The sequence below is a fragment of the Phalacrocorax aristotelis genome, chromosome 16 (genome assembly GCF_949628215.1).
Source record: "Phalacrocorax aristotelis chromosome 16, bGulAri2.1, whole genome shotgun sequence".
NCBI classification, from domain to species: Eukaryota; Metazoa; Chordata; class Aves; order Suliformes; family Phalacrocoracidae; genus Phalacrocorax; species Phalacrocorax aristotelis.
Window position 1 is genome coordinate 12,870,662 of NC_134291.1, and position 12,660 is coordinate 12,883,321.

At 62.2% G+C, this 12,660-nt stretch overlaps 1 protein-coding gene across 2 annotated transcripts; it reads left to right on the forward strand.

Moving 5' to 3' along the window:
• Window positions 1-1,080: 1,080 nt before the first annotated feature.
• ST6GALNAC2 (ST6 N-acetylgalactosaminide alpha-2,6-sialyltransferase 2) lies at window positions 1,081-12,426 on the forward strand. Of its 2 annotated transcripts, XM_075111247.1 has the most exons (10): window positions 1,081-1,502; window positions 6,953-7,045; window positions 7,167-7,224; window positions 7,722-7,896; window positions 8,703-8,868; window positions 8,948-9,086; window positions 9,254-9,357; window positions 9,518-9,601; window positions 10,215-10,314; window positions 10,538-12,426. In XM_075111247.1, the coding sequence occupies exons 1-10, from the start codon at window positions 1,378-1,380 to the stop codon at window positions 10,703-10,705; spliced, it is 1,212 nt and encodes a 403-aa protein (XP_074967348.1). In that variant the 5' UTR covers window positions 1,081-1,377; the 3' UTR covers window positions 10,706-12,426. The 2 variants fall into 2 exon arrangements, with proteins under 2 accessions (XP_074967348.1, XP_074967347.1); XM_075111246.1 differs by lacking the exon at window positions 6,953-7,045 and having other exon boundaries at window positions 1,212-1,502.
• The last annotated feature ends 234 nt before the right edge of the window (window positions 12,427-12,660 follow it).

Consider the following 12,660-nt stretch of genomic DNA (forward strand, 5'->3'; position numbering starts at 1 on the left):
GTACAAAATTGTTTTCTGCATTTATCTTCCTTTGAACGAGCGGCATCATTGGAAACGCGCCTGGGCAGGCAGGGATGGGAGCGGGGGGCGGTTGGATCGGGGGGATGTGAAGTGTTGGGGAAAACGCAGCTGTGAACATGCCAGCCTGGGGGTGCGCGGGTGGGCTGCGGGAGCCGGGGTGGGGTTCGACCCCTGGTTACTGGGTCTGAATAATGAGAGTGGGTATTTGGGGAGGGGCTGGAGGTGGGTGACACCCTGGGGTGACATGGGTGCTCGGGGCGGTGCGGGCGCAGGGCCGAGGGTTTGGATGGAGCAGGGCTCACCATGCTGCCGCCCCCTGAGTCTGGTGGCTTCCTAAAAATAACACACCCACCCCCTGAAATCACTGCAGAATAGCTGAAAACACTTGTTTTCCTTGCTGCAACCCTTTCTGTGCTGGTACAAACATTTTGGTATGCGAGCCCTTCAGCTCACAGTGCTGTTTTCATTGTTTAGGTGAGTTTAACTGATGTCAAAATATTCTTTCAAAAACCAATTCCCTTGCAAAAATGACAAAATGCTTTATTTGGATTTCCCCAACCCCCCCGCCCCCAGACCCGTTTTTCCTTTCCCTCAGCCCAAACTATCTGTCGAACTCGGTACGAAGCCCTGAACAACTTTCTTTGGTGCAAAACCCCGTTGTGGAGGAGCGATCTGTTCAGCCAGAAAGCGGCCGGGGACCCGGAGGCAGCACCCCGCCAGCATCTTCCCCTCTCCCCTTTCGCACCGGCTTTTCTCCCGCGGCGGCGGGGTCGCCTGCGAGCGGCTCGGTGCGGTGTGTGCCGGGGGCTGCCGCCGGGCACCCCAGGGCCAGAGCCCGGAGTTTCTGATAAACTTCTCATAAACAGCAGATGCCTCTGGCCACGCTCGGCGGTGGCTGCATCGCGGGCTTGGTGGGTGTTGGCGGGTGTTGGCGTGGGCTGTGCGCGCCATCAGTTCTGAAGCATCCGGTGGTGAAACACGTGTTTTAGGCAAACAAGAAAGTTACTGAAAAGGGGGATATCCGTGCTTTGTGAGCTGTAGGTGGGTGGCACGAAAAAGAGGAAAGGAAAAAAAAAGCGCCTTTCCCTGCCGGTCTGAGTAAATGTTTAATCCCCAGCTCGGAGAAAAAGAGCAGCTCAAAAGTGCTTTTTTTCTCAGCAAGTCTGAACCAGTCAGCCCGGTGCCTCCTCCCTCCGGCTCACACCCTCCCTCCCACCGCTCCGGAGGAATATCCCAGCCTGCTCCAAGGTGCACCCGGGACAGGACGGGGCCGAGCGGGGAGGCGGCGGGGCCCCGCACGGGCGGCGGGACGCGGGCGGCCGGGCCGGGATCCCACCCGCCCGCGCTGCGCCCGCGATGGGGTCCCCGCACTGGAAGCGGCTCTGCCTTCTGCTCCTGGCGGGTTTAACCTCCTCCCTGCTCCTCTACGCTCACTACTACGCTACGGTGGAGTCGCCCACCAGCCAGAGGATCCTGGCCAGGTAAGGGCGGGCGGGGGCAGGGGTGTGCTAATCCAGCGCTGGGATGGGGAGGGGGAGCTGGGGTGCCGGCGTGGGCCCCGTCCTGCAGGTTATCCCGGCTGTGCCCCCCGTTGCTGGCTGCTTTGAGAGGGCTGCTTGCAGCAGTCGCTGTCCCCCCCACCCCACCCCGTGCCCCGGGCACCAGGGCCCGCCCGCGGCTGCCAGCCCAGCCCGGGGGTGCCCAGAGGGGGGCCGCGGGGGTCCCCGCGTGGGCTCAGCCCATCACAGCGCAAAGAAGCCGTCGCTGGGTCCAGGGGCGGCTGAGGGCGCTCAGCCCGCGGCAGGATCAGACCCTTCCGCAGCCGGCCAGCCCTCGCTGGGCTCACTCGGGATCGGAGCCGGCCGGTTGCCCGGGGAGGGGTTTGCCCCCCTGGAGGGGTTTGGCCCCCACGGAGCTGCACTGACCCCCCGCACTGCAGGGCCAGGGCACGGCTGGGACCCCCGGGGGTGCCCACCCGCCGCTTGCAAACTCCCAGGGGCTGCAGCCTTTCCCAAACTCCCGCAATTTGCTTCTCCCCCTTTGCGGTCGCGTCTGCCTTCCCTGCGTCCTCCAACCTCCCCAGGCCCCTTCCCGAGCCTCCCCGGAGCCAGGCTGGTGAGGCGCTGGGGCCCCCCGGGGTCCCCCGGGGAGCCCAGCTGAGCGGGCAGGGGGTGAGGGAGCCTGCAGGACCTGCCACCCTCCTGTCCTCCGAGCATCAGGTAACGTGCCACGGGTGTCCCTTGCCTCGGCGCTGGGTGCTCTCGGGTGCCATTGGTGCGACAGAGCCCAAATGCCTGGGAATGGAGGATGCTGCGGGGGCTGGTCCTGCACGGGGTGAGCTGGGCGCAGCCAGATTTCCACTGGGAGCTGCTGGGGATGCAGCTGGCTGGGCTGCCCCGGGGTCCAGATACTCCCTCTTCCCCAGCTGGGAGCTGGGGGCCCTCCTTGTCCCACCCTGTCCTGCCCAGGGCAGAGATCCCCCCTCCCGCTGGGCTTGCGGAGCACAAGTATCACCAGGAGCCTGGGCAGAGGTTGGCTGTTTCCAGGCTCGGCCGTGCTGGGTGAGCCGCAGTGCTGGCGGCAGCAGCATTGGGCCGTACCGCACAGCGCTCAGGGCAGGTCACGGCTGGGATGCGGAGCAGCTCCTTGCAAAGAGCTTCATGTCTGTGAGAGGGGAAACTGAGGCCCACAAGGGCAGCAGGATGCACCCAAGGACCACGCTGGAGCTGGGAAAAGAAACCAGCCGTGCCCTGGCGCAGGGTCTGTGGCTGGTCCTGGGAGCAGGGTGCGGAGGAGACCCGTGGGGTGGGAGCCACACGGCAGGCTGCAAGTAACTCAGCTGCTGCCAAGCCCTGCCAGGACCTGCCCCAGCCCCTGCAGTGTGGGGTCCCCCTGCTGCGAGCCAGCCCAGGCCCCTGCCCCGTGACTGACGGGGCCGAGGTTCAGCTCATCCAGCCTCACAGAGGAGCCCAGGGCGAGGTAACGGGTAGCTGAGCTGCACTCCAAAGCTCTCCTGGACTTTTCCTCTTGGCTTTAACCCAACTGCTAAAGGTAGACCCAAACCAGAGCAAGTCCTCTTCGCTCCGATTCCCTCTGTTTATAAACATGCCGCCCCGTGAGGGCTGCTTGTCCAGTCCGAACCGTGCACCCGGAGGAAGCGGTGCTGCCCCGCCGATGGATGCGGGGTTGAGTCTGGAGGTGAAACTGGGACAGCCGGTGTTTCACGGGGCTGACACGCCATTGCGGAGCACACGCTCACCACCCTGCCTGCCATCGGGGCAGAAAGTGGGGGTCGAGGGTGCTCAGGCATTGGTGCAGGCGGCCATGTCTTGGCAGGAAGGTGAGCAGTGTCTCCATGCAGAGCTGGGGGGACAAAGGGGGTCAGGAGGAAGCTGATCCCCCAATTGATGCTGGCTGCTGCCAGCACCAAATCACCCAAAGGCCAGATCCCCTCGGCAATTCCGAGTCCTCCTTCAGTTCAGTACGAAGCAGGTGGCAGCGGTGAGGGCCCTGCAGAGATGGGCAAAATACCCCTGTCCCCACAAAGCCAGCCCCTCTGTGGTCAGCGGGAGCCCTCGGGGTTCGGCTGGGCACAGCCCCCTTCCACTCCCTGCCCAGCCACCCCTGAAACCCCACTGGCGGGCTGCTGGCACCACTAGTGGCTTTATTATCAGGGCAGACAGGATGAGTGCGGAGCTCAGCCCAGCCTCGGCACGCCTCTCTGGCTCTGCGCCGGGGGAAGATGCTTTCTGGAGCTCGGCCCTTCGCAGTGAGATGGAGCAAACACCTTCTGAGAATGTGTTTGCGTTGCTGCTTTGGCTCCGTCAAATGGCTCTGCGGGGCCATGGGAGTGTTTGCTGAAGATAAGGTTGGAGTGTGTGTTCACAACTCGCACACACAGCGTTATCTTCTGGCAAGGGGGGGTAGCCGCAGACCAGAAATGTCATATTTGTGAATGCCATGGTGGTGAGAGGCTTGGCTGGCTCCGCTGCCGCAGCTGGTGCCTGGGCAGCCACGGGCCACTCCTTCTCCGGAGCCCCATTGTGCATTGGCCAGTCCCAGGGAGGGTTGTCATCTTCTGAGTCAACCAAGCATCACGAGATGCTTCACCACATCCTGGCAGGTGACGTCAAAGCATTTGGCTCCTGACGTGCTGCTGAGCTACCATCTGGCAGGGGGGCCTGGCTGCCCCACGCTGTCCCAGGCAGGGTTTGGGCAGTGGTCACAGCCGGGACAGCTGCCACGATGCTGGGGAGATGGCTCCAGCACCCACAGCTGGGATGGGAGTGCAGGTAGGAGCTATCACAGGGGTTGCATTTATCAGGTCAGCACAAAGCCTGGAAGAAGCAATAAGCAGATGCCACGCACTGTGTCTGGCCATGGGTGGAGGTGGGCGCCCACTTCCCTCCAGCCAGCCCGAGCCTCCCGCGCCGCCCCGGGTGCTCCCGCAGCATCCCTGGCAGTTCATAAAGTATCACAGCACCCTCCCAGTGCCTGGGCCTTCGCCTTGTCCTGCAGGCACTGGGATGAGCCAGGGAAAGGGAAGGGAAGGGTCTGCACCAAGAAACAAGCCTGGAGAGCTTGGAGGGCTGGGGAGGGGCTGGGTGGACAGAGATGTGCAGGTGGGGCTCGTGAGCCTGATGGGGAACCACTGGGGAGGCAGCAGGGCCAGGAGAGGCTGCGTGTGGCTCCTGGGGAAGCATGAGCCTGGGTACGGTGTGTGAGGGTAATGGCTTTCTGGGTGGGCTGTGCTTCTGCAGCTGGAAAAAGGGTGGGTGGCCAGCCTGGGGACTTTGGGTGCAGGGGGTGTGCTGCTCCAGGGAGCTCTGTGCTTTGCAGGAACTGGTTCTGGCTCTGGGTTTGGAGCAGGGAGCTTTCTTCAGTCCCTGGTCCATCGTTCGGGTGCTGGTAACATTGATAAGCTCCTGCTTGCAAGGCATGTGGGCTGGGGATTTCCTGGGTCATGAGATGGAGGGAGCAAGCAGGGCTGGGGCAGCTCGCTGGGCCTGAGCTCCACGGGGATCCCATGGCAGTTGGTTGCAGCCAAGCTGACTCTGCAGAGCTCTCATAGCTGCTGTGAGACTCTTGCCTGGGCGAGCTCTGCCCTGACCAGCTTGTGCTGCCTGTACCGGGCAGAGGTGGGCTGAAAGGGCAGCCTCCAGCGTAACCACAAGGCGTAACCATAGCCTTCGGATGGCCTTTCCCAGCCGGTGCCTCGCTGTGCGCTGACCCTGCCAGGGCAGCTCCGCTCCCGTCCACAAGCCGAGGGAACAGGCAAGTTTGGTCAGGCTGGGTTTATTTAGATGCTCGTAGTGACAACACCAGGAAGGCCCTGCAGAAAGATGCAGCTCCGGCATCTGCCTGGGACGGCTCAGTCCCACCTTGGCGGATCCTCCCGGGGGTTTGCCCTCCCTCCTCTTCACTGGCCTGGGTACTCCAGGGATAAGCCTCAGGGATGAGCTGGTGGCTGGACGGGGAGGGATGTGCCCTCCCAGCCCCGGTGTCAGCACTCCTGTACCGTACGCAGCGGGACGGCTCTTTGCACTGTTTGGAGGGCAGGATGTGGCCATGGGACAAGGCTGAGCTGGGGACCTTGTCCTCGGCTGGAGTGTGTGTGTTTTGAACGGCGGGGGCTCTGCAGGGCAGCAGCTCTTGCTGGGGAGCTGCCTTTTTATGGGATGTCAAGGCAAGACGTGCTGGCTTTATTTAAAAAGCTGCCCTGCTCTGCTGGCGGTGCTCAGCCCCCCATGCCAGGGGGACGCCTTTGCCCTCAGCATTCCCTGCCCAGAGCTGGCAGTGCTGGGACAGAGCAAGGAGGGAGCTGGGACTAAATCCTGCGTGGCCCTGACTCCCCATCCTTGCCTGGGGAGATGCTCCAGCCCCGGTGCCAGCACCCAGGCAAGGCGCTGGGCCGTCCCCCTGTGTCGTGCCATACCCTCGAGGCAGCACAGAGTGGGGTTTGGGAGACAAACGGGTCTGGATCTGCTCCCAGGCAGGGCGGCTGGTGCTGCTGGTGTTGACAGGGGCCGTGGCGGGGATGGAAACCCAATGCCTGCCGCGCCGGGCAGCGTCGCGCCGGGGGGGAGGCAGAGCTCTGCTTCCCACCTGCCTCTACCTGTCCCCAGGCTCCCAAGCAGAGATCCCATAACAAGGGGGCCCTTGTCTCCTCCACAATACCCCCCTTCTGGCCTGAGCACCTGCCGGCTGGGCTGGAGGCGGCGCCGGGGGTCTCTGAAGGGCCCTTCTGTGCAGGGATGAATGGGAGCCTGTTCCCCTCCGGTGGGCTTCCACCTCCTGCTCGCCAGGCTGCGACCCTGCCTGCCCCCAGCCCCACAACCCCCCAGGCGGCTGGGTCTGCTCTGCCTGGCCCTGTGGGGCTCAGGGCACCCCGCGATGCTCAGGGTGGGAAGCCCTCTAACTCTGCCCCCCCAGTGCTAAATGAAGGATTGGGGTATGCTCTAGCTGGCTGTGGGGCGGAGGGGGGTCCCGTACACCCCAAGAGCCTCCAGATCCCAGTTGCTGATCACTTCTCTGGTGTAGCAACTATATGCGTCCTGCTGGCCTGCCCAGCTTGTCCCAGCCCTGTGTCCCTCGGGCTCAGGAAGGGTGGGATGGTGGGAAGAGCCAGGGGTGTCTTGGCAGTGTCCCCCAAGGCTGCAGGCTGGGCTGGGTGCAGTTTTTGGTGGCCTGGAGGTGGGACCCACCAGGAGACAGCGGCTGCTTTCTGCATAAACTCAGTATTTTGCGAATCCGTGGTTCTCCACTTGCAGAAACCTGCGCAGGCAGGGAGTGGGTGGTGCAGGCAGCCGTGGAGGGGAGCTGCTGGAGCTGATGTGGTCCTGCCCCGTGGCTCTCGCGGGTTGGGGGGTGTCGGGGTGCGGCAGCTCAGTGTCGCCTCCCCGGCTGAGCCCCTACCGGCTTCTTCTCCCAGCCTGCTGCAGCTGGAGCCGCAGGTCCTGGCTCCTTCGGGGCCATCTCACCAAGCCAGCAGCCGCAGATGGGCCCTCGGAGGCGGCTTGGAGAGGTAAGGAGGGAAGGGGTGCACAGCGGTCCTGGCATGAGCTAGGAGCCCCCTGTCCACCGAGGGGTTCCCCAGTGCCCATGTGATGGTTTTTTAACTCCACTATATGGTTCCCCCTTTCCAGTGGGAAGTCCTTCAAGCCTTCTGCCAAGCTGGAGGAGCCCAAGCCCAGCAGAAAGCAGGTAATCATTAGCACAGTACGGTTAGCATTCCCTGCTGCGGTTGCAGCACCTCCTCAAGCAGTTCACCCATGTGGAGGTTGGAGCTAGCATCATCCACTCCTTCCAACCCTGTGATGTCTGGGTCACCAGGCCGGGCTAGAGACTCGTGAGGACAGACCCAGGCTCTGTGAGGGACTGGTCCTGGGCACTGGGAATGTTCTCATACAGCAAAGGCCTTTAGCAGGGTGCCCACACTAGAAGGTGCTGAATCTTTCATGATGCTCGTGCTCTCAGGTGACTCTGTAAGCCCTGGTCCTCCCAGCCCCAGTTTCCTGGGTACCAAATGGTGTTTTGCATCAGGAAACTGAGGCACGAGGCAGTGCCCTGCCTGGGTAACCCAGCAGAACATGTGATGGGCAAGGAGTCTGTCCTCTCCTCGGTGCCTGCTGAGGGGTGGAGGTGTCGGAGGGAAGGTCAACCCAGGCTGGAGACTGAACCAAGGTCCCCCTCCCTCCCAGCTGAGCACGTGCCTCCAGTCGGTGATGGCCAGAGCAAAGGCAGATCCCAAGTTTGGGGAGATCTTCCGCTTCGACACCCCTGTGCTGATGTGGGACCAGCACTTCACCCCGGAGACCTGGGACAGGCTAAAGACACGACACGTCCCCTACGGCTGGCAAGGCTTGTCCCATGCAGGTGCGGACGCAGCCGAGATGGGGGTGGCAGCAGATGGGGCAAGGGGGGGCGATGGCAGGGTGTGGGGCAGCTCGAGTGGCCCGGGGAGCCCAGCAGAAGGGACTGAAGACATGGGGCAGGCAGAGGAGCCCTGCAGAGAAGCCAGGGTCCTTGATCTCTTCCCTCTCCACCTCCCAGGGTGCAGGGCGGTGGGGACGGCTTTGCAAATGCCACTTGCTGCGCCTTGTGACATTTTCCCCGAATAAAAGCTCCAGTGTGTCTGTGATTATTAACTGGCGCCGGAGGAGCTCGGACAACCCGCTCCATTGTTGTGGATGGAGATTGTTTCCCTTCCTACCCAAAACCCACTCTCTGCTCTCCCTGACAGCCACCGGCTTCAATCCCTGGGCTGGGAAGTGCTGGGGACGGCGGGGCGAAGCGAACCGGTGGCAGTTGCAAGGACACATTGTCAGGAGGGGACTTGGCCAGTGCGGGCAGCAGCATCCGCAGGGCTGGGGCTGGAGATGTCCGGATACGTCCCCGTGCCTTGCACAGCCTCAGGCGGCTGCTGTTTGGACCAGGCTTAAGTACATGGGGGGCTGTGAGGGGGCCAGTGCTGAACCTGGAAGAGGAGGGTCTGGCTGGTGTCCCCCCACCCCACTTGTAGACCCCTCTCCTGCACGAGGATGGCACGAGCTTTCTTGTGTGCTGCTCCTGGATGTGATCTTGCACAAACTTGTCTGTGCATGCTGTTGCACGCTGAAGTGCTCGTGCAGGCTGACACACACCTTTTCCCCACTGACTGGCTGCATCCTGCTCTGTTCCAGTGGTGGGCAGCACCCTCCGGCTCCTCAACGTCTCTGCCAACAGGCAGCTCTTCGACAGGGATGCCTTCCCCAGGGGCTGCGTCCGCTGCGCCGTGGTGGGCAATGGCGGCATCCTCAACGGCTCGCGGCAGGGCAAGGCGATTGATGCTCATGACCTGGTATTCAGGTGGGGACGGGTCCCAGGTGGGGCCATGGGTGCGGGGGAGTGGCTGGCTCTGGACACATCTCCTGCCCTTCTCCTGCAGGATCAACGGTGCCGTGATCAAAGGTTTTGAGAAGGACGTCGGGACTAAGGTCTCCTTCTACGGCTTCACAGTGAACACCATGAAGAACTCCCTCATTGCCTACAAGGAGTATGGCTTCACCCAGATACCCCAGGCCAAGGTGAGAACCCGAGGGCTGGTTGGAGCGGTGACCTCAAATTTTCCCCTGAGGCTGGGCTTGCCCTGCCAAAACCTTCTCTCCGCCCCAGAAGCCCTCAGCCCTTGCCCCGCCAGTGTGGGCAGTGCCCCAACACCTCCCCAAGCACCACATCTGTGTCCCTGCTGCAGGACCTGCGGTACATCTTCATCCCCTCAGATATCCGTGACTACGTGATGCTGAAGTCGGCCATCCAGGGCAGCCCGGTCCCGGAGGGCTCAGACAAGGGGGACAAGTGAGTAGCCCCCCAAGATCCCTCCGGCACCTTTGGTGACGCATCAGAGGGAGCATGACTTGCCTGCCCTCACCCCACATCTGTCCCTGTTGGGATAAACCTCAAGTAGCCCCAAGACTCCCGTGACGCGAATTCTGCCCTTCTCCTCGCCCTGCTGCAGGCCACAGAAGTATTTTGGACCCGGGGCATCTGCAGAGAAGTTCAAGCTGCTGCATCCTGATTTCTTGCAGTACCTGACAGAGAGGTGAGGATGACGAGGACCACGGCTGCTGCCTGGCACTGCTCCGGGCTGGGCTTAGACCGCCTGACTCCCACCGCTGCTCTTTCCAGTTCAGACTGGTGGCTGCCCAGCAGCAAAGCACAGTCCCAGTCCTCCCCAGGCACTGGAACCACCTCTGTCCTGCTCTCTGCAGATAAAGAAGAGATATTTGTCCCCCGCCATTTCCATTTGCTGCAGCAGACCTCACATCCCCCCCAGCAGGGAGACTCCCGCAGCCTCACCATCCTCGCCTCACCTCCCATTTCCCAAAGTAAATTCTTGGCCTGGTCTAAGAGGAGCAGAGGTAGAGCCCAAAGGGGTTGTCTTTACCTACCTCTCATGAAAGAAGGCACTTGGACTGGGGTGATTTCAAACAGCAGAGGGGGGCCTTGTAGCAACCTGCAGTGAATGAGCTTAACCTTAGTAGCAGCCATCAGAGAATCCACACAAACACTGGATTTTACTCTGTGCTTCTGCCTTACTGAGCACCGGCACCACCGAGCACGTGGTGGGGGCTGTGGGGGCACTGGGTGCCTCTGGGGCTGGGGGCCGCCGTGCCGGCAGGGAGCCCCCCCCGACCTGCCGTGTCCGCCGGCAGGTTCCTGCGGTCGGAGCTCCTGAACTCGCAGTACCGCTCGCTCTACATGCCCAGCACCGGCGCCCTCATGCTCCTCACCGCGCTCCACACCTGCGACCAGGTAAGAGGCCACCGGGCCACCTTCCCCGTGAGGACCAGGGCCCCCCCTTTGGCTGCTGGGGGCCTGTGACCGGCTGCGCTAATGCTCCCGGTGGGGACCAGCGTGTCCCGGTCGCTGTCCTACGTGTGCCCTGGCCCCGGAGCGGGGCTGGTGGTGCATGGAGCACCTTAGGCTGAGCCCTAACCCCATCCTTTGTCCATCTGCCCCACCTTCCTTCCCACAGGTCAGTGCCTACGGGTTCATCACCTCCAACTACGAGCAGTTCTCGGACCACTACTACGAGCTGGAGAAGAAACCGCTCGTGTTTTATGCCAACCATGACATGATGCTGGAGGCGATGCTGTGGAGGAGCCTGCACCGAGCAGGGATCATGACCCTCTACCAGCGGTGAGGCCAGGTGGTGGCCCGTGGGGGCAAGGCCGAGGACTCCTGTGGCTCTCCTCTTTCTCACAGACCACCTTCATCCTCCCGAGGGCTCTCCCCAGCCGGCCCAGCCCAAGGAGCAGACCCTCCGCCCCGCAGCTGGTGGTGGTGGAAAGGGGCAAGCTGAAGCTGGTGTAGGGAAATGCTGCGTTTCCTTGGGGATCTCTAGCAACTTGTTTCATGGGTCAACATGATTGAATGTGGCCTTTGGGGCACCAAGAATCACCACCGCATGTGGCTGCAGCCTCCCAGCCCCACGGACATGTCCGGGAAGCACTGGAGGGGCAGGGTAATGCTGGAAGAGGATGCTGGAGACGTGTACAATGGGGCAGCCCCTGGCTGGAAGCCGCCCTTCGCCTTGCCATTGCACCCCAGCCTAAATGCTTGTCACCGTGGTGGGACCACACCAGGAACGATGGATCCTTGGATTGGAGGGACAGGCGATCTAGTTATCGTCCGGCTTACAGGAAGGTGGTGTGTTTGGAGAACACCTCCCTCCCGGACTGCAGAAAGCCCGAACGCCAGCCAGCTCTGGGTTGATGTGTGCTGCTTTCCAGAAGGATCTGTTTGCCTCCATGATCAGCAGGAAAGCCAGGGGCCTGGCTGCCCTCTCCTGTGACAGACGCACAGTGGGCCCTGCCACTTCCCCCTTCTCTAGGTCACGCTGCTGTCAAACAAGGAAGGGTCTTAAAAGCCGTCAGCTAAGAGTTACTGCAGCTCAGCTGGGACATGCGAAACGTGGCTGGCCTTGGAGCATCCTGGCGCTGAGAGCTGCCCTACAGCCCACACGCGTGGGGTAGCGGGTTTGCTGGGGTTTTTTTCCCTTTGTTTTTCCCCTTGCATGGGGAGCAGGTGGTGCCCTCTGAGTGCTTTGAGAAGGCAGCCCCGTGCCGGGGGGGGGGTTAGGGACCCTGCTAGCTCGTTGGGTGAGGCTAAGTGGTTGTTACTCTTGGGTTTTGTCTTTGTTGTGGTTCAGCCCCGGCCGGTAACCCACGGGCTCACTCCCCCCGGTGGGACGGGGAGAGACTCGGAAGAGTAAAAGTGAGGAAACTCGTGGGGTGAGATAAAGACAGTTTAACAGGTAAAGCACACGCCGCGCATGGAAGCAAAGCAAACCAAGGCACTCATGCACCCCTTCCCACGGGCAGGCAGGCGTTCAGCCCTCTCCAGGAAAGCAGGGCTCCAGCACGTCTAACGGTGACCTGGGAAGGCAAACGCCATCACCCCGAACGTGCCCCCTTCCTCCTCCTTCCCCCAGCTTCATACGCTGGGCATGACCCCGTATGGTCTGGAATGTCCCTTTGGCCAGTTGGGGTCAGCTGTCCTGGCTGTGCCCCCTCCCCTCCCGGCTTCTTGTGCCCCTGGCAGAGCCTGGGAGGCTGGAAAAGTCCTTGACTAGTGTAAGCCCTGCTCAGCAACAGCTAAAAGATCTCTGCGTTATCAACACTGTTTTCAGCTCAAATCCAAAACACGGCCCCATATGAGCTACTGTGAAGAAAATTTAACTCTGTCCCAGCTGAAACCAGGACAGGCTGGAACCCTTGGGCCTTCCCACGTAAGCCAGAGGGGCTAAGGAAGACCTGCCGGGGAGGCCGGTGGTGGCTGGTATGGCACAGCAGGGGAGCCGTGCGAACCGAGACTCTCCCACTTTGCGCAATTACATAAATGTTGAATGATTGTTTTCTTCTATGCCTTTTCCTGTTGTTTTGGTGAATGGGGTGGGGGTGAGACCGCCCCACCTCCCACAGCAGAGCCGTAGCGTGTAGTAGAGCGAGCCTTCAACTGGGGAACGGCCCGAGGCCGGGATGGGAGCGACCGCGGAGCCCTGGGCTGGCGGGGAGGCCCGGTGCCTGGCGCTGTGCCGGACCCCTGGGAGCAGCTCTGAGCGCAGCCTTTTTCCACTTGGGATGCTATTTGCTGTAT